The sequence below is a fragment of the Amblyomma americanum genome, chromosome 6 (assembly GCF_052857255.1).
Source record: "Amblyomma americanum isolate KBUSLIRL-KWMA chromosome 6, ASM5285725v1, whole genome shotgun sequence".
In the NCBI taxonomy this organism is placed as follows: domain Eukaryota; kingdom Metazoa; phylum Arthropoda; class Arachnida; order Ixodida; family Ixodidae; genus Amblyomma; species Amblyomma americanum.
The window spans coordinates 33,246,157-33,271,678 of record NC_135502.1 but is presented as its reverse complement, the minus strand read 5'-3'; the positions used below and the strand labels follow the sequence as shown (position 1 = coordinate 33,271,678).

The following is a 25,522-nucleotide window of genomic DNA, read 5'->3' as shown; positions in this document are numbered from 1 at the left end:
TACTGTCCTGTTCGCTACTGGCGAAATCTTGTCGACCGCTTATTTTGACAGCTGCCCAAAGTTACGGAGTGAAGAGCCGCTTGATTGTTGTTTGTTCCTCTGAGCGCCGAAGCGGGCGGAAAAGAAACCGTGGTACAGAAATAGAACCTCTGCCTCTGATTGCTCCTTCCAAAATACCGCAAGAGGCTGCGCGGGGCTGTGAGCACCCTGTAAAATGTGCTCCGAGCTAAGCGATGTGTTTGCTTTTCTTAGTGTTGTGGCATACCTTAAAGATTTTATTGTATCATGTCATGAATGGTTATAGCACACCCAGATATTCGACCTACACGGCGGCGCCATTCTGCAGGAGTCACTGAGCAGCTAAAAAGAAAAAAAGAAAGAAAACCAAAGTAGCCTTAGCAGTTGCACGCGTCACATACAAGGCCGTTTTCATTGCGTCGCTCGAAATACTGATAGATACTGCTTGTTGCTGCAATTATAAGAAGATTTTCAAGTTCGCATATCCTCGGAAGATGACTTAACGGGAGAAAAAAAATTTGCTTTTATATCTTGCTCACTGTCCAGCAAATTTGAAGAGAATACATCATAGGTGACCAGAGATTTAAAAATGGCCGGCATGCCGTAAATACTTTTTCCAGTGAAGTTAAGTTTTGAGCAGTAGCGTGGGCCTATTTTTGTTCTAATTTGTCTACCAGAAACCGCTTTCTTTTCCTTAACGGCATAATAGGTTCTAACTACATGGGTAAATACCTCACTGTTGCAATACAAGAAAGATTTCATTTCCATATTGACACAGCAGTGCAGTCATAAAGGGGGCCAGGCTACAGAATCAGCGGATCTTATGCTCCACTTGATATTCAGCAGCAAAGTCAGTTAATGGGCGAAAAGTATGAGGTCCCTTACGCTGTTACTTAATATCTGTGGCAGTGACAGTTGTGAGCTCTCGAGGCAACTGCAGCACAAGCGATAATAAAAATATGTTCAGGTCGCTGATGAGTTCCCGCCAGAGTTGAGTGCTATTGCGGATGCGCCCATGAGGATGTTCTCTGCCATTACCCTCGCAATCGTTTGCACCAATTATGAAGTTCGGCATGCGAATTTAACATCTTGCTCTGGAGTCTCTTAGCGCACTGCGTACGGGCGCTGAGCAATGACCTGTACGACAAACCCGAGCCGGAATAAAGTACCCGTGAATGTGAGAAACACAACGCCATTTAAATTTTGTGGCTACGGCCGAAATTCAATGTGCAGCACATCACCCTTCCAGATCTAGATGCGTAGGTATACTCTCATGCGTACATGACCTAACATGTCGGCGTTAATAGCATTGCTACGTGTGGCTTCGCTTGCAACAACACGAAATATTGCCTTGCCCCCTTACGCTTCGGTCAGTGAGAGCTGATACAGGATGCTCGGGATAATTGAGCGCTGCAAATTGCATACCGCTTCTCGTCAGACTGCTTTAGGTAGCTGAAAGCGTACATTGCATATAGACTTCACTACTGGGTGCAGGTTTCAGGTAGTACAAATAAGTGCAAAACATTCAAAAAAAAAGAAGAAATGATAGTAAAACGGGCCCCTAGAAAACAGAGACGAAGAAATAAACGCTATAAGCTCCTATTCTCAGCATTTTTCGTCATGCATTGTTGTGAAATCGCGCTGAAGGTGACGTAACAGACATCAAACAAGACGGCGGAATTTTTCTCAGAACTGTACCACGCCACAAGAGCTGAGGCAGGGCTGGATCATAACGAATACGGCAGGGGAGCGGTAAACTAGCCTGACACCGGACGCTCAGCCGGTTCCGCAACAATATTCGCGAGTGTTTTGTGACTGGCCGCCGGCCCACTGGCGCGAAGCGCGGGCACGGGACACTCGCAAGAGAATATGCAGGTAAGCTGATAACAGATGGCGGCAGTATTGATGCCTCTGAATGCTTTGGAAACCAGGACGCGTAGCGCATGGATTTGATTTCGGCGGTCACCCACCACTAAGGCAAAACTCATGGAGATGAGGGCAGACCAGAAGATGGCCGAAGCAAACTCAACTTCTGACAAATCTTATTCGAAGTATCGAGAGAAACAAGCAAAATACATACGAAAAAAATAAAACGAATGTGCAAGCTAACAAAAAAAAGCCATCAGCATGTATTTTTGGTGCTTTTATTTTCTTGCATATGTAAACTACATATCGCTGGCTACTTCAGGTAAAGAGTAGTTAGAAGACGCACTACATCTGTCGTCTCCTGTCCTGTCTTCGTGTCTGTCCACTTAAAGTTAACAAGGAAGCCTCTTCCGCCGTCCGACTGGCTGAAGAGGCCGCCGGGATACAAGAGATCCTGGCCAGCATCTGACGCGACTACCCCATGCGGCCGGACCTCTCCTGATCCTCCTCCCTCAACTGAGGGCATCGGACAGGGGAGGTCTGGATGAGGTGGTCTCATTCCGTTCGACAATAAAGGTTTTTTCACTCACTCAAGGAAGTCTCTTCAAGATCTGAAACGCTGCGCATGTAGTTGTTGTCACGAAGGCCAAAAGCCAGGTGTCCTTTTCCCTTCAAACTGCTCCCTTAAAAAAAATTTAAAGCAGTTCCTTACGCCGCCCAGAGATATTTTACCGAATCAGATCATTTCGTAACCTTAGCAAAGAGGTCCTTTAAGCATTAGTACCCGCAAAGCATTCCACGGCTTGGGAAGGTTAAAGACTGAGTAGATAACTACCACAGATCTTCGTTGCTTTTTAGTTAAACCGGGAGTGCTGCGTTAACGACCTCCCGACACCTTACATTAAAATCTTTTCTAATGGCTTAGTCGTGGCTGGAGAGTACATCTCAGTTTCATTTTGTGCTTTTTTTGTTTGTCGGAAATACATTTACTCCCAAAACAGCCCGGAGACACTTGACTCACTGCTTGTTGCTTTCTCCGTGTTCGAAAGAGCAAGAAATCTCGATCGCGCTAACTCGTCACTCCTAGCTTCGTTGTTCCGTGCGTCTGTGCCTCGAGAATTATAGAAGGATACAGTGGGGGTGTAAGACAGCCTGTCGGACTCTAATCTCAGTTCATTACTTTAAGTGTTTTCAGCGGGGACTTTCGGGCTCCCAGCTGACTTGGCAACTTTAATTAAGTCCTTTACTTTTATCCCCCAGGCTACTTTGACTGACGTCGAGAGTGACCTGGCTTGCACTTCTTTTTATTTTTTGTTAAGTTAATACGAAAACATATCAACCTATAATCCGGACAGGTTTCGAGTTTTTCCTTCAACAAAATGCGGGGAAGGCACACTCTGACTTTGAAAAAGTAAAAGTTAGCTTCAGTGACATCTGGATACCGCACTAAATCCCGCGTTTTGAAGTAGTTAAGAGTAAAGCGAAAAGCTTTCGTAATTTATTCTTTTCAAGTGCACACGCACCAAGGGAGAGCTGCGTGAAGACTAAATTATTGCAGTTGGCGACGCATGCTTGAAATACAGACTGACAGATTCGCGTGCGTTCCGTGCAAAATTGAATAGTGCACACTTCTGCCCCACGCCAGGTTACCGACTGCTTCCTTTACTCGCCATGAGGGCGTCCGCAGAAAACTTGAGATCGGCAAGAGTAAGTAAACACTGTGAAAGCGTTAGCTTTGCGAGCTGAGAGCATGACAAACAGTGAGAGTACACGTATCTAGATTGAGCAAACTCGAAACTTCGCTGATGACCCGTTAGAGCCTATAGGGACACACGTATTGCACACGCTCTTGTATTATGCAGGCATGTGATGCGAAAGGTAAGTGAAAAACATTCCCAGCGTTACAATATCGGGTCCTGAAGCAATTTTCAACCTTCAATAAGCACTGCAATTGTGCATAGACAGCGTGGCAGCGGAACAGCAGTCTGTGCTGGATTCCAGATGGGAATGCGCCTTACCCAAGGCCTCTTCTTTATTCATAACTGCACTGTGGTAAAGCAAATAATGACTCCACTGAGGTACAGAACTTGCTTTGAACTCTTGAATCTATGCATCAGGAGTAAGAGCTTGCGAGAAGGAAGCAAATGTGTACCAATCAGTCTGAGCTATAATGACTCTGGAGAAGGCTCTTAACGGAATAATTTAATATTTCAGTATTTCGGTCATCATGCCGAAAAGATAAGTTTGAAGTTGATTTGGTCGGCACAAGACCTGTTAGCACGCTGAAAATCTGACGCGTTGTCGAGCTATTGCTCAAGTACATCAAGGTGAATGTGTGTTTCAAGTTTTTGTAGTTTAGAAGAGTGGCGGATCGGTTGATTGGTGCACGGATGACATTTTTCGAAAGCGCTAAGACAACACGGACAGAGAAGGAACATAAAGAAACGAGCGCTCGCCCCTCTCTGTTCCTTCTTAATCAGTGTTCTTTTAGCGCTTTAAAAAATTGTTTATGGACTTTTATGGAACAATCTCAGGCTCTCCCAGGAACTGATTCTCGATGGTAATTGAGTCCTGTCGTTTATTGATTGCAAGAAAACGAGCAGGTAATCTTCCGCGCTTAGCCAGCTTTGAGAGAAAGCCATTAAGCTTTTATATGGGTGTAGTTTGTAACAGTGTTAAAAGCTAACCGTGCATAAAAAACTTGAAGCTAAAGCACAGGTGCACGTTAAAGAAGGGAAACTGTGGCTGTCACTCTGAACTGGTACGGTGCACTTCCGCTCGAGGATTCGCGATAATATTTGATTAAAAAGGTTGAGGAGTAGCAGATTATCGGCAACTAGGCACCACGGTAGGCCATAATGTCCCCGATGTCCTTCATCTAAAAGAAAATATGGAGACATGGGTAAAATTTTGCGACACGGTTTACAAAATTATTTTATTGCGAACACATCAATGCAATAATATCACACAAAGAACTTACATACAAGACAAAGAGATGACAATGCACATGAGTCACTGTGCTCGTATCAGTGCACTGCGGCTATGTATGCACAGAGATTGTGCAGCTGCCTCGTGACTCAGAATATCAAATACAGTACCCGTGATATAGAAACAGCAACGCCGAAAAGATCGCCTAAAAATTCAAATAAAGAGACGGCCCTGTGAGCAACTTCTTTATTAGATTTATAAAACATTAACTGCTTCGAGTTTCAAAAACGAATGACAGACGACAGGGATGCGACTTACGTGGTGAATAATTCCACGGAGAAGAAGACGAAGTCCCCGTTGTCCATGCCGAGGTCGTCCGCGGTGAGCATAATCTCCCGCACTGTGTCGGGCGACGCGCAGATGACCACGACTGCAAAGAAAGACCAAAAGAAAAGAGATGCCAGTTTTTTTTTTTAGGTAGCCTAAAAAAATCTTTTCCTTGTTTAAAAATGTGAAAGAATTAAGAACAGTACGCTGTGAACCATTCGATCACGAAATGGGTTAATCTCATTTCTAGAAAAATTCGATGCGAAGAGGCAGCGCGACTTCACGCTACGGCTCAAAAAGTGAAATTCTCTCAAAAGTGAAGATAAAAGGAAACACCTCAACGCTTAAAGGTGAGGAGGAACTCTAATACTTAGCATACTCTATTGCTGAGAAAAAATTTGCTCAAAACAAAGCAGAAACATTCAGTTCTTGATGGCGCTTATCGAATCGGAGGCTACTCAATAACGTTGGATTTGCTAATTTTCTTTAACTGCACCCAAGTTCGAGAAAATGAGCTGTAAATTGATATGTAGCGCGTAATAAATGCACGCACGATATGTAGGGCCTAATTTTCGTAACGTCTCAGCTCTCTTTGTTTGGGAAACGGATATGCGGTGAATTGAAACAAAACAGTGCATTCTAGATGAACTGCAATTGACGCCGACGAACAGCACTGCACAATTTTTCGCTTCTTCCGCGAAGTTAAAATGTTTATAAGCCAGATATGTGCGCGTAAGCGATGGCTCCAAATGTGCAGGAAGCGCACTCAAGAATTTTTCTTCCTCTATAAAGAACCCTATTACAGGGCATTATGAGGGTTTCGTCTCTTCCTTTTTTTTTCTGTCCCCATTTGCTGAAGCCTGGCAGCTCGCATTCATTTTTCTGAACCTGCTTGCTAGCATGCTATTGTGCTTTGTTCCCTGTTTGGGTTTCTGTGGCCCTTTTAACTACCTTTTTTTTTCAACCAACCTTCAAAGATATTCAGCCGTTTTTCTTCTTCAAAGGTCAGTACAACTTTCAGAACATCAAAAGCCAAGGAATACGCGAGTGTAGTACTGGTCAATGAGATCTAAAAAGGAATGTGCGGTAGAAAAAAGGCGCAGTCCAGAGCACACGAGAACGGGCCACGGCAACAGCAAGAAACCCCAGGTAAAAATAATTCCCAATTTGTAACACGTCATATTTAGGGAACCAAAACAGAAGATAGGAAGTAAAGTAAAACATGTCTTTCTGACAAACAAGTGGAGAGCAATTTATATCACGGACTCTGACAGGGGCGAGCCAACAATGGGAAATGTAAATCATGTTCTTTACTGATGTAGAAAGAGTGCGATGGCGACCTGGACTTTTTTCTATAAGGAACACAGTACAGCAAGGAGACGTTGCCGATTGCTTTCTTTACTTTGATTTTCTCTGCTGGAATGACAAGCCTGAGCGTGTATCTTTTATTGGCGCAGTAAACTTTGATGGCGTGGAAGAAAAGTTCCCCAACAAACATAAAAATGGTCGATCAAACATACAAACTGTATGGTCAAAAATTACAACGGTGAAGGAAACAAAAAGTGGATGGTACCGAAGGGAAAAGAAAATGTAAGAAGACACAGTAAAGGTAATGTACGCAGCGGTCTTTCTCCGGGTTTCCGCATTGTATAAGATAAACGTTCTCCATCGGCGCAGCAAACTCAAAATGTCAGGGCAAACTGACACTTGAAGACAAAAAACAAGGTCCCTTCGCACAGGTGATGGCTGAAGGTAACTGAGCCTCTCCTTCCACATTTTCAACTAATGAAACATCAGTGTCTTTCTGGGGGTGGCGAAACATGTCGAAACTAAGCAGAAAAAAAGCAGTACCATTTTTTTTTAGTGTGTGCCTCACTATTTATGGTAAGCCTAGTTAGGGTGACGTTATTCACATTTTTCTGTGGTTAATATTTACCGCTGTCTGCTGATTTCGTTTGAGTTTTGTTTTGTTTTCATTTGAGTATACTTCGTTTCTTGCTGGTTTTAACTTCAATATTCAGCGCCTCGTTATTAGTGTAGTTCTCGCCTGTAGTCATGAAACAAAAACTCCTCAGTCGACCTTACAACCACACTGGTATATCCGGAGCTTTCAACATGGCTCTTATTTTAATTTCTAAGACTTTGTCTAGCATTGTTATTACCTACAATACAACATTATTTAGTTTAGTTGTTGCGGCCGTCATACAAGATGAAAGTAAAAAATAAACCGGCATTCGCTTCGGCATTTTTTGAAGACGTTCTAAGTGCTTAAGCGTTTTAAGAGCAATCCCGAACTTCATACGCAAGTGAATCTCTGGGATGCACAAACACGTACAAAAGAGAACTCTTTGTGATTGCACAAAAACGCATTTTTTTTCAGCGCAAGTTTTACCCGCACAGCCCGCGTAATGCTACTCTGTGGCAGAAAACTACCGTCGCGAACCATTCTTCTTTTTTGCATACTCTTCTTTCTCCGTAAGAGGCTTGTTTGAAGGGCATAACTTACCTGTACATCCAGACAAACGCGCGCATGTTTGCACGCACGCATTTACAGGTACATTTTATGCTACACCATTCGGTAGATAAGTTATGACGATGAAGTGGTTTTAAAGGCACACAAGCCAAGCAAGAACTGCCCGCTGCGCGTCACTGAACACGACGTAGTTTTCTGTTTCGCAATATTATACTGAAGCTCAGGAGCCCCTAGTGGTCTCCGCAGTCGACTCGTTTAATTCTTCAATTGTTCGTCTTCAATTTTTCCTTTGCTTCCGAAAGTCACGTGTTTTGGCAAGGACTAATGGGACGTTTTGGTTCATCGCGCAGCGGTAAACACGGCATCGACGGCGCATCTATCAGCTGGAGTTGGGCCGGTGCGACGAAAGATAGTGTTCACGCCTGTCACGAGGAGCAAGCGGCGCATGCGCAGGTGCGCAAAGACGGCAAGCCAATTCGGCCTCAAAAATTGTTACTTAGCGACCTCTCCCACATTATTTCTTTCCATCAAGGCTTGAATTAAGAATGAGGCTGAGGTGAAGGAGGTTCGCTAAGTATCAGTGAAAACAACTCTGGTCGCCTGTTTATTGAACGTTAATCGTATAATGTTTGCATTTAGAATAAGTGCCACTACTAAATAACCGTGACAGCAGTTGGAGATTGACAGCACATTAAACTGTCCTAGCTGCAAGGCGACCGGCAGCGGTGCTGTCTCGTATGCCTAACGTAGGTTTCCTTATAGTCAATGCTGTTGACTGATGTTGGATTGGTTCTTAAAACTCATTTGATATTTTGCTTGTACTCTCGATGAGTTGCAGACACTTTCAGCGTGTTTCAAGGCGACATTTTGTCTATTACAATGAAAGCAAAGACGGTTCATCGACACTAAAACCTGGCTTCGCCAAAAAGTGGCGGCATTACAAAACTCGCGACTCGTTGAAACAGTGTGACGTCATCAAAGGAGAGAAGATACGAAATGTTAAGCAGTAATTGTCAGTACTTGTACTTAGAACTGCATCAACTGCAAAGGAATAAAACCGGCTTAGTATATAATAGATATAGCTAGAATAAAATTGGAATCGATTTGGAATAAAAATACAATGCTTCGCATTACTCGCACGTAAGTTCATTAAGTTCGCCCCGTAAATTTACAACCCCCAAGAGAGCTGGATTACTTTTAAAAATCTTTGCACCTCTCTTGTGCATAGACTGAAACTCGACGAATCTGGAGGCTCAGCTTCTGCGTGCAGAGGCAGCTCTACCTTTTCAATTCTAGACATCTCAATGAGAGTTGCGCACATCCGTTAATAGTTAATAATTGGTTTTGGGGCAAAGGAAATGACGCAGTGTCTGTCTCATATATCGTTGGACACCTGAACCGCGCCGTAAGGGAAGGGATAAAGGAGAGAGTGAAAGAAGAAAGAAAGTGAGAGGTGCTGTAGTGGAGGGCTCCGAAATAATTTCGACCACCTGGGGATCTTTAGCGTGCACTGACATCGCACAGCACACGGGCAACTTAGCGTTTTTATGCGCATCCGTTGAAGTCTAAATCCCGTAATTTAACAAAGTGTGCCTTTTATCAACAGTGACCGTATTAGACTGCTACTCCTAGCTTTCTTGGGTAGAAATTATTGACCGCAGTCCAAGTGCATGGGTACTTTATGAGGAAGGAATTCTCCCTTCAAATTACAGCGACCTTCTCCCAACTTTGGCAATAAAGTTTTATAGATGCGACGCCTCGGCTCGCAAACAATAGCTCTGTAAGCCTACCCTATTTAGGTGACCCTGCCAAAAAAGGCTTTCATGGGACCTGGGTGCCATTCTTTCGAACACTAGCCTTCGTCACGTCGATATAGGTTCTTTTTGTTCGCTTTCTTTCGGGCCTTCCTGGGCTGGTGAAACTTCGTGAGGTATACCGCTCCGTAGGAGCCGCCCTGTATTGAGGTCGAACGTGACAGCCGGGAAAAAATTCGCAGCTCGGGTGTTGCAGAGGCCTTTGTTTCATTGTTTTGGTTCTTTGGCTTTTCTCTGGCTGTTCCCGGGGATGCGGACAGTTGCAACCACGAAGCACAGTTTCCAGGCAAGTGGCGTTGTTTCGTGGCATCCTTATTGTCTCGTATGATTGCCACATTCTGAGGACGGTTGACAGGTCTTGAAGAATGGGCTTGGCATGTCTGTGGTGAAAATCCGAGTCTTTGCTTCAGAAAGAAAGTTTCGACTATTGGCCTTTTGGAAGAAAAAGTAAAAAAAAGAGAATACCAAGTACACAAGTGGCATTCGTTTTATTGATGTGTTCAAGAAAAAAATGCAACGAAGGGGCTACTTTCGCTGGAAAATTTCTGGCTGTGAATTGGATGACATTGAATAGAATACAAGGTCAAAATGGACAAGCCTCCTGGGAAGAAATATTGAAAGTTTCTGATACTTTGTTCTGAGAGAAATACAACCGAAAAAAAAAAACAGGCACAAAACTGAGGCTTAGTTAGGAGGGCCAAGTTTTCTTTTGCTTATTTTCTTGTTTTTCCACGTTTATTTTATTTTTCATTTCAAATGCTTCATACTAAAATTACGCGTGAAAGTTTCCTCGAACCTTTGGTAATCTATCTTCTGGGAAAATAAAAAAAGGAATGTTGGCGAAGGGAGCCAAGAATTTAGTGCGCAATGCTTCTTATAATAGGAATAGCGGTAAATACGGCATGTGAAACCTCCTCTTCAGCAGCGCGAAATGTCTCCAAAAATGACAGCTGAATTCATGCAACCACAATTCTTCACTTGGTAACTGTCGTGGCGCTGATAGCAGGAATATGAGAGTAGACGAAGGAATAATACAAAGAAAAAGAACTACTGCTCGAGCTTCACTGGTTGGAAGAGAAAAATGTAAGAAGCGACGTCAACTAGGATAGTAAGAACCGAGTTTAGCTTGGTGCTGTCATAGGTATAGTGACTGGCAGAAGCCGTATTACTTAGAGAAGGCGTTACAAGTGAGGCATTCGAAGATGGCGTTAGCCTTTGCGGGAGATCGCAGACACCGTGAACATTACCGATCCAGCAGGGCTGAATCCCCCCAGCTCTGACCTTAGTTACAGTGAGAGCATCTTTCTTTACGGTTGGCTGAGCTCATGACAGACCAGGAGCGCAGAGGGGATTGGCGAAACGCGGGCCCTAAGCTTAGTCTCATTGGATGCACCTGGGTAAGGAGATGGGTTTCCTAAATGAGAGTCATTTGTTTGCTGCTGTGTATAGGAAGTGCGTTGCGGAGGCCGGTAGATAATGCCCATTAGCTGGACACGTTAGCCAGCTGGACAGTTTCACTGATGAGTCAACGCATTCCACATAACAGTGCGTCAAGCCTCTTAATTCACACGCAAATACGGCCCGAGTGACATGACCAATGGCGGCCATAAATTACCTTGTCTACGGCACCCTCTCGCTGCACGAGACATTTCATGATTCAACTGAATATAAAATATTAAGTAAGCTTTGTTCAAATTGGGCCCAAGCACTTGCGATTGGGTGCGGTGTAGAGAAGTTTTTACGTCGGCCCACCAAAGCGAGCTTCTAGCACTGCACAGTTTTCCGCACATCACGTATCAAAGATTGAAATGAAGAGACGACAGAATCGATACGTTTACTTATGTTGTGATTTGCACTTAGAGAAACCGGTATTGGCAAAAATGTAGTTAAGGGTAGCGTGGACAATTGTCTGGGTCCGTCTTCGTTAGATGTAATTGTATTTTTGAAAGCCACTAAAAAAATCAATACTAAAATTCTGGCACAAAGACGACAATACAGATACTGGGCCATGTTAAACGCTTCATCGAGATTTCGACGTGTAAATTTAGGAAACCAGCGCGCCTTCTGTATATACATCAATGAGCATTCAGTTGCTTGAAGCAATAGCTCTCGCGCCATCTATATTTCTTTGTCTTTGCATGTTCTTGAGGTCTTGCTGGTATACTTTTACACGCGAATATGAGCAATATGGTCAAAATATATGTACCGCTCAAATACAATTCCAGCATCATGTGAGGCGGACATGAATGAACGCAACTACAAATTCATTCGTCTTATTTCCACACTTCGTGATAAAAGCCCAGCGTATCATCAGACAAAGAATCTGTCCCAACATGAGGATGACCTGGCCTTGAAGCGCTCCCAACTTCGGTATTAAAGCAAACAGAAAAGTACAGAACGAACAGAAAAAAATTTGGAAGAGAAAATTAAGCTCGGCATTAAGGGTATGACGCGGCAGCTTTAATGGGTTAATGTCCGTGTATGTGCGCAATTTTCCGTTCTCGTCTTTATATTCATAGATACTAGGGTGTCCACATACCACTCCTGGCGCAATATTGCAGCGTTTAAGCGATGTGCAACAGCCCTGTGATGGCAGGTGCTGCCACAGGTGGAGCTCATGCGAACAAGTTTGCTTTTCCCGGGCAACGTGCCACCTGCCACGCTGGTCAGTTTGCTCACAATCTGGTGGACAGGTTATGATGAGGCCACAAGGTCCCGTGACTTGCGTGGTCCACCTAGCCTGCATCCCTGGGGGATTTTTCGCTCACAAAGCCGATTATTAAGACGCAAAATTTTCTGCGGAACGGAAGCCTTGACGCTATAGCATTAATAAAGAAGCTAATGTTTTAACGAAGAACGTCCGAGGAAGCTTTAGCGAACTAAGCCGTCAGCGGCAGCCTAGGCAAATATGCATGACGCCAGCACGGCTGACCTACTGCGACACACCAATACCGTTTGAGCCCTAGAGCTCCTACGCGTGGACCATTTCAGTGCTTCTGCTAAAATGTATCCTAAGACATCCCCTGCGTATTGTGAGCCTCTGACACCAAATGGCGAGCAGCGTTCATTCCTAGCGAATCCTGAACCGTATATCCCCTACACATAAACATCGCTCGGCGCAGAAACCCAAGATGGTACGTGGACGCCATCCATCGTTCAACGGCCCACGCTTTCGATGGACAGGTGCTTAAGCCATCAAGCCGCCCTACATATTCGGAGCACCCGAGAGCTCGGAAAACGGTGCGTTTCGTGCACAAACATGTTAGCGCTTGGGGAACAGATATCGCTGAAACGTGAACATCCCCATCAGGACGATGCCAGGTTGTTTACGCTGGCTGCATGTTTGTCCAGTGATGGCTGCAGGTTTCAGGAACGAAAGACAGCTAGCGAATACTTCAGCGAGGCGTATGTACTAACGTATGAGCAACTCGGCAAATAAATTGCATTGCTAGAAACAAGTGGGGTCCACGTGGCAAAGATTGGACGAAGCTGCTAGCGAGCTCCAGGAGATAGCATGAAATACTGACAATACCATTATTTTGATATCATGGGGCGTTCCTAATAAACTCCGACTTTCAAAAAAATGAGCTAAAACTGGCCCTCGGATTCCAACAGTTCGAGCTATATTCGTCATTTAAACAGAACGTGCCAATCTCAATACGAAAAATGATATGATTTATTATTGCTGCAGTTAATGGTATTGTTGCGGTAGATGCTTATCCTACTACGGCGGTTGCTGTTATAATTTATCTTTTAACGTGCTCAGTGTGCAAAGCAGGCAGAGGCAACGAGATCCGGGGAAAACTCAGTTAACTTGCCTTCAAGGAAGTCCGCTCGAAATTCAGGTGAGCACACTGTAACCTTGATAATAAAACACATCTTGCACCTCTCATTTTTGAGGATTGGCACGTTCGATGCTAGATAAAACAGGTTTACAATGTATTCCGCGGCCGGGGCACTTTGACATAATGCAAGCGCAATGCTCTCACGTTAAGACCGATTCCGAGCGAAAGTAATAGTCTCGCAGCATCCCGTCGCATCTTTTCGGCGTTAAACTTTTTTTTAGGCGACCAGAAATGCTTTGATCAGGATTTACATTTCTGCGTCACCCGCTTCGGTGGACTTATGGGCTATGACATTCTGTAGATGCTGATCTGGAGGTAGAGGGTCGATTTCATAAAAGGGCGAGTGCTTTTTAATATACACGAAAAAAAAAAACAATCAAATTCTTCGACATTCTTCATGTCAAAGTACTTTAAGTCGTTCAAAGTAATCAGAAGCGCTCTAATGGGCCATGCCTAGTACTAACCATCTCATCACGTTTAGTTCCGGCTTCGGTGAAGTACGGTCTGAGTACTGAGAAATACTTGAGCGAGGAAACGATAAATTGATATAAGATAACTGCAGGCTTTGCTATGACATTTCTTCTGTGTGCATGCGCTGATGTGCGTCCCAGTGTTAAAATCAATGCATTGCTACTAAGGACAAAAGAAGCCCTTCGGTGCGAGACTGACATTAGCGTTGCAGCGCACTGGCGAATAATTAGAGATTCGTTGCTTCGTTTCTCTGTATGTCTGAAGAAATTAGGTATTTTACACAGCGAAGAGAAAATGGAAAATCCTGTACCAGGACCATGCTTGCTACCAATTGCTTTCCCGATGTGTTCTCGTTCTATATTTATTACTGGCCATTATCGCCTTTGCCAGCCACCAAGAACCAAAATCAAGCCAAGCTTAGAGGAAGCAAGCAATGACATTTGCACACTATGGTGTCCGCCGCACGTCTCATCAATGAAACAAAAAAAAGCACGCCGAAGCAATTATGCGCAACAAAAATCTTCCGGCTGCACTCAAATTGTCGAATAAAATTCGTGCGTGAAAGTGTATCTCTGCTTCTCACAATACGGTCCTGGTGCTAAGGAAAGCGAAGCTTTTGGCTGCTTTCAGCCTCTTCTGTCCGTCGAGACAGCACGCATGACAGCCGTGGCTGCAATCGCAGGTTGAGGAGCCTCCACTATAAGCCGCTTTTCTTAGACGGACAGTGACCACGCCTCCGTTAATCGCTTTAGCATCTTTGTGCCGCTGCGTTCAGCAGATTATTTAGTTTCTCTGTGCTGAAATCCGAGATCAGCGTGCCTCTCAGCTTTGACTGCTTAACGCGCCACAGAGCTCACTAATTCTTGATAAGTACTTGGGTGCCTTGGCAACCTTGTGATCGTGTGCGACTACATGAGGCTGCCGTTGGGAACGCAAAGCTATGTAAGCCCTTTTTAACGTTTTACCCAACCGGCTCCACTGCATGACCACACAGGCAGCTTCACAGGCAAAACACATTCGGAAGTGCAGAATAAACGAATGAAAGGCGACTAACTGGACAACCGACAACACTTAGCTCGAGAGGGCAACAGTTAGAACACGTTGCGCGAGAGTCTGCAGCGATGCCGGTGTGGTCAATGCGGCCAGCAAAATGAACCTGCTCGGCCCGAGCCGACGCTGGTTCGAATCATACTTGGGGCCATAGGTGGGACATATGTTCCTTTAGTGTCCTAGCACTAGATGCGTCACTAAAGAAAAAGTCTTTATGTCTGAGCGAAGCCTCCATCCACTCCGTTACCCTCTAGAACCAGCGGTTATTCTTCGCGTCACATCCCCTGCCGAAGCCCATTTCTTCCTCTTGATTGCGAGTAGGATGTCATTAAGACGCGTTTGTTCTCTCACCTACTCTGCCCGCTTCCGGTCTCTTAATGTTACACCTATCATTTTTCTTTCCATAGCTCGATGCGTTTTCCTTACCATAAGCTGTACCCATTTCGTTAGCCTCCACGTTTCTGCTCCATAGGTGATTACTTGGTAGATACAGCTGTTGAATGCTTTTCTGTTGAGGGATATCGGTAAATATATATTTATGACCTCATAAAACCTGCCATAAGCGTTCCACTCCATTCTTCTTCTTCTAGTTATTTCTCTCTCATGATCCAGATCAGCGGTCACTACGTGCTCTAAGCAGATGTATTCCTTTACCACTTCCAGCATCTCACTAGGAGCTGTGAAGAGCTGTTCGCTTTCGAGACTGTTGAATATTACATTGGTTTTCTGCAAGCCTATTTTGTGCAAATTGCGGCCACTTTTTTCCCAAAAACTTCTTAATCTCATCCGCCCAACGAATTTCTGCCGCCCCCTGCCACGCTTACTTTCTCTTGGTACTCAGTCCGTTGCCCTTAACGATAATCTGTTATCTTGCCTTCGAATACCAGGCCCTGTCCTAGCCCATTTATTTCTCTTGATTTCGACTAAGATGTCATTAACCAACGTGACATTAACCAAAGTGACAAAACCTTGCTCCTTACGGCTTGTACTTTCTCAGAGGCAGCTAAATAATTCTTCGCCGCGCAATCCACTAAAGAGAACAGTAGGAAGGAAATGAATTTCATAATTGTAGGTTTTGAACCGGCTTTGGCGAAGAAAACCAACTTGACTAGGCGGTAATTGTTTGCAGCTCTGTGAAATATTTATTTTCAAGTAAAACCTACCACATGTGAGAGAAATTGATTTCTGAAGCGTAGCTAAAATTCTCGGCTTTAGATTTTGTGTTAATTGGAGAACTGAAAGATTAACTAGGTAGGTCTTCTCGACATTGCGTGGATATTGCGTTGCGTGTCATAGAAATATTACGGTACTCATCAACAAAGTTGCTCTTCTACTTATTGCAACTGAAATTTAGCTTGATTTAGACTGCCGAGAGAATAAACGTAAATAAGACGAAGTATCTTTGTTATCGACAAGGAGAAAAAAGTTGTGCCCGAAATGAGTTTATGCTTTAGTTAATCTATATTTTTAAATACTTCTATAGCATTGATACAAAAGTACGAAATTTGTCGCGTAAAACTAAATTGTAGCTTCTTGACGTCCAAACATAGAATAGAACCATATATGAGGCTGTGCCGGAGTTGCTGAAGGTTTTTGGTCGAAATCATACCGTCAAAACTCGTCTCTGTGGTTAACTACGTATACCTTGCTGCGCAGTGCGCACTAATTTTTTAAGCCCCTTTTCTTATTTCTGGCTCGTACCCACTTGATTCTAAGTTGACCAAATCTTCCCCTTCGCCATTTTATTTAAGCACGTTTTCGGTTCGACCTCTCTTAAGTCGCTGAGCCTCCACATCTTTATTGGACTGTATAGAGAAGAGGGGAGAGCTCATTATGCAGAGGAGTGCCTCGGGGCCCACAAATCTGCCAGGCAGCAGCCTGCAGCCGCGTTCATCCAGTGGCGTCATGCGAAAACAAGCTTTGCGCGCACTTATTGAGTAGGCACGGCGGCGGAGGCTACCGTTACTCACGGGCCTCGCTATGACGCCTCGGGCACCGACGCCGAGAGCGAAGCGAACGTGTCTCCTTCATTCCCGTGTCCCGCATAGGGCGGCAAGGGTTTCTGAGGACGACGAAGAGGGGAGCAGAGGGATCGTGTTATGCCAGAAAAGATGCCAGGGGTTGCTTCACGTGGCCGCCATCTTGCACAACTCCCAAGGCCAGCAGAGCTGCTGGAGACGCTCCGTGCGGCACCAGGCGAGTGATAATGTCAGCTAAGACGGGTGGAAGGTCGGAGAGAAGGGTTATGCCGCGCGCAATCCTTTCCGCCATCGCGGAGAAAAATGGCGCTTCTAGGAGCAGGACGTGCCGCCGGATGCATGCGCGTTATAGTGGCCCGGCACGACGCTCCGTTATGGTCCGCCGTCCCTTGTACGAGGGTGTGCAGTCTTTTTGGATGTGTGGAACGGAAGCGCCAGCCGTGTTTAGAGAGGTGGAATGCGAGCTTCAGAGATTGGCGCTCTTAGCGAGGCCTTTAATTCCGCGAAAGCGCGTCGGCCGCGGAATCCGGCAAACGTTTCCTTCCGCTCTCCGCCTTCTGTTTGGAATCTATTTTTCTGCCATATGTCCGCTGTACGCTAACTCATACGGAAGACGGGTGGCGTAGTATACGGACTTTTTATATTCGAGTAAATGTAATAATCTTTATTTACGAATGCCACACCGATGCTTACAAAGCGTGAGGTCTCCCTCTTCCATTACCCCGGAGTAAGAGAACCTTGATGAAGGCGGGGGAGCCCTTTTCAAAATGCCTGAAGCGAATATCCTTGTATTTTTGCGTATCTCTCTTGACCGGCAGGCTGGAGCATGTGCAAAGGTTTCAACGACACGAATAAACTCCCGTTGTTAAACCCGCAACAGCATGAGTACATACATTGAAATTAAATTACGAAGCGCTAAAGTCGGGCGAGAAGGAGTCAGCTCAACACTATGTCATTTCAGCACGTTTGCATGCCCATGGAATGGTTGTATTCTGATCATGTTTACCCCTTGTGAACTCGTGTCGGGCGGTTATGATGTAGTTATGCAATCGACGGCAGCATCTTCCTATAAAAGAAGTCATGAAACTTGACTGATTCGTGTCTCTATTCGCACGTAGTTTGCGCAGACACTAGCAGAGAAATCGCAAGGCCTAATTCGCCGCTTGGGTTCTAAGCGCACTCCGTTCATTTGAGGTAGCTATGATCCCTATGCTCACTACCCATCGTAAGGGCTTGCTGATATGCTAAGATAAGCGAACCGACGATACCTTTTAACCAAAGAGCCTCCAAATTCTGTACGTGTATTTCGGCTCAAAATCGCGGGGGCCCGGTGCAGCAAACCATAAAATCTAGGGGTGAATGAAGATATTTAAACTTGAATGCGTCACAAGCTTACATGATATTTTTGTAGTCATGCAATCGGGGACAACTCCTTTCTATAAAATAACCATTACATTTGACTGATTCGTGTCTCTTTTCTCACGTAGTTTGCGCAGACACTAGCAGAGAAATCGCAAGGCCCAATTCGCTGCTTGGGGTCTAAGCGCACTCCGTTCATTTGAGGTAGCTATGATCCCCATGCTCACTACCCATCGTAAGGGCTTGCTGATATGCTAAGATAAGCGAACCGACGATACCTTTTAACCAAAGAGCCTCCAAATTCTGTAAGTGCATTTCTGCTCAAAGTCACGGGGGCCCGGTGCAGCAAACCACAAACAACTAGGGGTGAATGAAGACATTTAAACTTGAATCCGTCACAAGCTTGCATGACATTTTAGTAGTCATGCAATCGGGGACAACTCCTTCCTATAAAAGAACCATTAGATTTGACTGATTCGTGTCTCTTTTCGCACGTAGTTTGCGCTGACACTAACAGAGAAATTGGAAGGCCTAATGCGCTGCTTGGGTACTATGCGCACATCGTTCGTTTGAAGTACCTATCATCTGCATGCTCACTACCCATCGTAAGGTCTTGCTGATAAACTGAGATCAGCGAAACGACGATACCTTTTAACCAAGGAGCCTCCAAATTCTTTACGTACGAGCTTGCATGATATTTCCACGCTGTAAGTGAAATATTGCGTTGTGTACGGCTTACGGTCAAGTCTACCGAAACGCCAAAAGTGCACATGATGGGCTTTACGTTGCATAATTGTTTCGTAAGAACCCTGTTTGCGCGGTCAACTGTAAAGCTGCAACACCCAGCTCATTATCAGAAAATTGAGCCTCTTGAACCTATTGCAGTTTCGTCAAAAATTTTAGATACTTTTCATGATTTTATTTTTTCAATCAAACATTTTGGAACCGCTTCAGTTGCTTTTAGGATAAATAAAATTATTAACATAAATGCTTTATTCCCTGGCTCAATCTTTAAATAAGCCTTCTAGAGCAACTGTCTTTACATGAAAAAAGCTTCAGAATAATGTAGTTCCTGTTGCATAACAACTGTAGAATGCTATGATGCGAATACAAGAGGACAAGACGAAAAATGATGTAAAAACACAAACAACTCCTTTATTCAGTACGAACGCATATTTTATACTTATCGGCAGAATAAAACAAGCCCGCATGGAAATTAGTCACGTGTTATACAATTGTTATCAGTTGCTTCGCAGACCCCAAGCAAAATAGTTTGACTAAAAATTTAGTTCGATGATTCGAAAGTGCTATTAGAAGCCAACTTGAGAATTTTTCATTGTTATTTCGCAAAAAGCGTACATAATGCGTCCGCTAATGAGGATCTGGTTATGTTATCCATGTGACTGTGTAGAAGCATCGTCTTAATGCAGTACGGCAGGCAAATAAATTGTGTCGAACGTTGTGAAACGTGAGCTTTGTTCGAGTTCTCACGCAGATCATTTGTAATGCAGGAAGCATTTAAACAAAGCACAAATAAACGCGAAAGACGAAGCAACAGTTCAATATACACGAAACAGATGCTCGTCCTTCTAAAGGTGAGCACTAAGGCACGCCTATCTTAAAATGACAGTGCCGACAATGATACCTAATATAATTCTGTTCTTCTAAGAACCTGCAGCCATCCTCATTTACACTTTCTTCACTGTAGACGTGCCAAAAAGTAATACATGAGTCTTCCTCGGATTTTCTTGAAAATACTTAGTTATCACATAATTTATCCTGCGACTGGGCTATCAAGTAACTGGTCATACAATTAACCGTTAAGTTGCAACACTGTACACGCTACAAGGCACAGCTGAAAAGAACCGTCAAAAATTGGAGACGACTGTCGTCAGCCATTCATTCCAGCTTTTTGAAATCTTGATTTCCGGCTGACTACTAGTTAAACTGGAAAAGCATAATATTTCCAAACTGAACCTCATTATATTGGAATACAGCTAAATTTCGGCACATCTGTTCTAAAGCTTACAATCAGTACGAGAAAAGAATCCCTATTCCTGGCACTCTAAAGTTGGTATTTGCTTAAGTTATGAAATTCACCGATTACTGATTCTTTTCTGATTGATACTATGCGACGGCGAAAGGTGATAACGAGTGGGTGAGAGTGCACATTTTTCTGAACCGAAAAGTAACTTCCTCACCAAAAACTTCCCAGCGCTTTCCTTTCTTCGTTTCAACAACACAAATTGTCTAAGGACAAAAACAAATAAGAATAAAAATGGGGAGCCTGGAAAGAAGAAACTAGCATAAGTAGAAGGTGATGAACTGAGAATGCGCCCCCTAATTCTGCGGAGTCCTAATGACACCCTTCTTCTGAAATGTCACCGAGGAAATGCCGACAATACGAAGGAAAATATGGTACAAAGGCAAATGTCTTCATGACGCGCGTGCTACCGGCGCAGCAGCGACCATGCCAAAAGCCCCGGTAGCATCGCTCCTAACCTGCCCTCCATCCCCCCCCCCCTATTCTTTTCTCTCGGGCTTCATTTACTCGAATGCGCGCCAGAGGGGATGAGCAGCACATTCAGGAGCGCGAATTTGCGCTTCGAGCTCCAGGACTGCCAGGCGGTAGCAGGAGATTATTCACAGCCACGCCTTCCAACTATGGCCTCCGTTTTATTACGTATCGCGCGCACACGCATCGTCGAGTTCTTTCAAATGAGCTTCACCCCCGTCGAGATCCGAGCTTTTCCGCTAGACGTAATGTTGCCCTGCTCTACCCTGCAGGGTTCGGAGTTTTCCCGATGTTTTCGGTACAGGTTCAAAGAAAAAAAAAAGAGATCCCACCGTCTAATAATCTCTCGCGCAATTCCGAGACAAATGTGCTGTGTTTCGAGATCCTCTCGGCATTGAGGTGAAATTCGCCAAAGTGGAGATTTTCGTCGCTACTGCCTCGTTGGTTTTTGTTGCGAAGCACTACATTAGCGCTCATGGTCTGACAGCGCGCAGGCTTGATAACTTACCTCTTCTTGGTCTGTTTAAATTAACTATAGCTTAAAGAAAAGTGTATTTTACTTTAAAATGAAAATAAACACCTTTGAATAATGGCGACAAGATGCACTGCTCATTACTGACAGGTAAAAAAAAAATCGCATACACGTCTTAGTCACTAAGCATGCTACTGCAAAAAACCTCCTCATCTCCACTTCTCTTTGAAAAATCTAGAAAAAAACATTGACGACGTATAGCCGCTCTACAGTTCCTCTTTGAAGTATGGACTGCGTGTACAAGACTTCAGTCAAAATGTTATTGTAAATTATTTATCTATTGAAGTTATCCTCGCGTGCACTGCTTTCGAAGATGACACCAAAATTCTAGTAAACAAAACCCGGCAAAGCTTTGAAAATTTTCATGTATCCAGTTCAGGTAGCTCTGAAAGCTTGTGACCGCAGCGCTAAAAACTTACAACCAAAGCATAATATGCCGTCGTGATATTGTTTTGTAAAATGCTCGTTTCTCAGCCACAGCACTACAAAAAATAAAATATTTTGTATATTATGTTGAAACTTCCAAACAATCATTCCTTGTCATCGAGCAAAGCCGCGCTTTGGTGATTTTAAAGCACCCCTATTTCTTGCAGGAACCACGTTTACCATGACACCGTGAGGAGTGTTTTATTCTTTGGACTGTTTTTCCGGGAGTTTTCTTGATTATCACGACGAATTAAACCTAAATTGAACCCATTAGGACTGCAATTTAGCCGAAGGAAGAATTTTAACAAAATATAGTTTTTTTTTCTCTGGTTTTAATATTCTGGCAATGAGGAAAAAAAAAAGATGTGAACATAATTATTAGTGCATGCAGATACTCCCTTGCGCTTTAGCGATTTTGCGGAAGGAATAGACGTCGTTTTTGTTTACGTTCAAAGATCTAGCTAACACCGCAATTCACATTTTTTTCTATGGTTAAAGACTAGCAGCTAGAGAAGCAGTTTTGGAGCCTGTCGTTATCGCTAAAAACGTTTTGTTTGTAGAGTAAGGGCGCAAAATTTTATAACAATTATTTATGACAAGGCTTTTACGCTCGCAGCATGTCATCACTAAAAACGGTCTAAGCGCGTCTTTTTTCCAAAAATGAAAACTCCACACATCATTTTTTCATTGCTGTGCATTATTTCCCAACGCAAGAAACGATTGCGTAGAATTGCTGCCATCTGATGGAAAGTTATCGCGTAATTTAAACCATGATGAGCAAAATGCGTGACCATCACCCCCCCCCCCCCCCCCCCCTTGACCTTAAGTAAGAAATGGTGAATTACGACACGAAAGAAAACCCCATTATATTTATTAGGTGGCTCGGCAATTTTCTTTCTCGATTAAGCATCCCCGTGTGGGTTTAGCCGCAAACCTTTTACGGTACCTTTTTCTTTACCTTGAACATAAGGCTGTTAGTGCAGTGCGATATCGGCTTACGTATATAAAAGGGACTTTTAAAACAAAGATTAGAGAGGCGGTGAAAAATAACGAGACACCGTACTTTAGTTCGGAACACATTGTTACGGCTCTCAAACTAATACGACGGTCACACTGACAGAGACTACGGGGGCGGCAGGCCCAGAGAGAAAGAGTGCAGACGGCGAAACACAGCCGAAAACGACAGTGACTACAGCAGTCAGTGGGGAAAGAAAGGCACAGAATACTTTTTGCGCCCAAGATTCAAACCTCGCTTATCGCTTAATATTTTTGATGCCGTGCCTGAGGTGAATACGCCGAGCACACTCAAAGAAGCAACATGCCACGCGCGAGCCGCTACAGGACACTTCTTTCCTCTCTGCCTATAGGTTTCAAGCCTCAATGCTTTGACCAAATAGCCACTTCCAAGTTGCTGTGGAAGCAACTGCATGAAGTTTGTTAATTTTGTTGTGGACATAATTGGGGACCATGAAACTGTAGAAATCCAGAGAAAGAACTTACGCATATTTACACTTAAGAATGAAAAACTACTGTAAAGTGCCCACATGCAAACGTATTAATGTGCTTCCTTAACCTGAAAAGGTGTGTTTGTCTGTGCCAGGCTGTCGTATTTCATCTTCGCTTTTGTGTCGTGTGTAGAGAAACGTGGCACATTGCTCAGGTTCGTGATGCGTAGCTCTTACTGAGAGCATGGTGAATTGTCGAAGTATTTGTACCCTCCTGGAGCCGTGAACGGACACCCGTGGCCGGGAAACGTAAGGACCGTCATGTTTTATTTTGCAGCATTTAGGTGAACTTTGTTCGCTATGAGTGGCCTGTGCACGATCATAGCGTAAGTGGAAGAGCTTTTATTAATTCTATCATTCATGGTCAATGATCCCGACGTTAGGGGGCGTTTGGTTTCGCTGCCCCAGTATTAAGCAGTAACGCAGCTGTTTATTAAAAGAATAGATTCATATATCATTGTTTAGGCTGGCCATAAAAAAACCTCTTCCGAGTATATCCAGACAGGATGATCTCAAAATCACAACTGTATGTGTTGTCTCTTGCCTGACACTCTCAACATTAAATAAAAAAAAGTACGTTATCAGTACCCTTAATAAGCGTTACCCGCTTTAAAGATCGATGATTGACGGCGGCAGAGGGGAAGCGGCACTCATGCCTGCTCATCACAAAACCGTCTCTTTCTAACAGATCTGAGTGCCCTAGGATCTATGTTCCCTCATGCTTAGAGATAGCACTCTAGAAACGACCCGCATCTGTAACTACTGTGTTGAAGAGTGCCGTTCGCCTGGCAGTATTCGACATTGATCTGAGGCTGTTAAGGTTCCAGCCGGCGAAAGTCATTTTTCATGCTGGGGTCACAGCGACCGTGTGCAATCCGAACCAAGTTTTGAAACTGGGGATAAACGCGAACAATGCCGCTTTCATAATGTAAGTCTCCCACGTGTACTGCTTCGGATGCAGTTAAATGAAACCATCTTTGTAATAGGAACGCTCCCGAGCACATAAAACATTCAAACCTTAGAGCTAAAAAACGCTCTTAACGGGCTCTCGATAACTGCGCGGGAATGCCGTTAGGGACTTCGAGAGACTCAATTAGCAGTTATTGCGTGCGAATTCTGCAAATATTTGTCAAAGTTTACGCCTCACGAGCAGCTTGTAGAAGGGCGAAGGCAAAAGGGACCGAAGTGTGCCTTGTGTACAACGCTGAGACGCCCGAGTCTTGTTAGCCACATAACCGCGGCATCTTAGCCACACGTTCTGCCCAGAAGGCCCGCAAACCATGCTGCCTAATGACGTCACGTGACAGAGTCTGTCCCGAGCTGTTAGCTGTTCACTTAAGCGTAGAGAAAGGTTTTTAAATATGTGACATCACATCGTGGAACTTTTGACTAACTCAAGTAGATAATGATGTTGGGCCCGTGTGGGCCCTGCGTAAATATTTGGGGCTCAACAGCTCCTCAGGCCCCTGCCTACATCGACCGCCAGTGGAGAGCGGGTGTGAGAGACCAAAAGGAGCCTCTTCCTCTGGATCCTGCATGGGTTTCAAATTGATAATGGAAACGCTAGCTGAGCCGACATGCACATCCACATTCCACCTGCATCGACCCTCGCTCGGCCGATGGAGGCCGATCCCATTTTTGTACCCTAATTACATGACGCTCGCATGTGGCAAAGAGTAACGGGATGATTATAGTCATGACTCAGATGCACGCAGATGTATTTATTAGACAAGGCTAATGATCGGGTTGTTAATGTAGCTTCTAAACTCTCTGCAGCAAGGAAAACATCCGCAGTGTTGCCACCTTGGCTGTGCCTGAACCGTCGACGGGGCCGCCGCCTGCTAACCGTGTGGTTAGGTATGAATAGGGTGCTGTAATAAGTTCAACACAGTAGTTCAACACAGTGGTTCAACAAAGTGGTTCAACAATAGTGAGAACGCCCCCACAAGAAACTTTTTCGCTTAATGTTTCGTGTTAAGTAGTAGCTAAGCCGCTGTAATTTTATTTCAAAATTGTTTTTCGCTACTGAATTTATACCGAGGTCCACGACAAGAATTCCTCTGCGTGCAGCGGCAAATAATTTAACGTGCATTCATACCAGGAGCGAAGAAAATGAGTCCAACGCCGAGAGCGGAGTCGAGCTGCTGATTGCGTGAAGCTACTGATGGTCAAAGCTTGATTGTGACGTCAGTGCTTACCGCCTGTGAGCTCGCCACGAAATACAAGGAGGACGAGAGTCCGCAGACGTTTTTAAAACAGTGCTTTTAACTTACATTGTGCACTGTGCGAATGAAGACGTTAAAATCACCATCGTTATGAAATCGCCGTGAAGGAAGGATGCGGCGTGCTTTTTTGGATATTGCGTTAGAACGGCATTTACTGCCGTTTTGGTGGGCAGGACATATGGCGTAATA

The 25,522-nt window shown here is 44.3% G+C and overlaps 1 protein-coding gene across 1 annotated transcript in view; it reads right to left on the bottom strand.

The window, feature by feature from the left end:
• The window catches only part of LOC144136579 (atrial natriuretic peptide receptor 1-like), a 244,834-nt gene that overhangs the window by 119,365 nt on the left and 99,947 nt on the right, over positions 1-25,522 (bottom strand). The window contains exon 2 of the mRNA XM_077669031.1: positions 5,131-5,242. Coding sequence (XP_077525157.1) covers positions 5,131-5,242 — 112 coding nt within the window. The remainder of the gene's footprint in view (positions 1-5,130; positions 5,243-25,522) is intronic.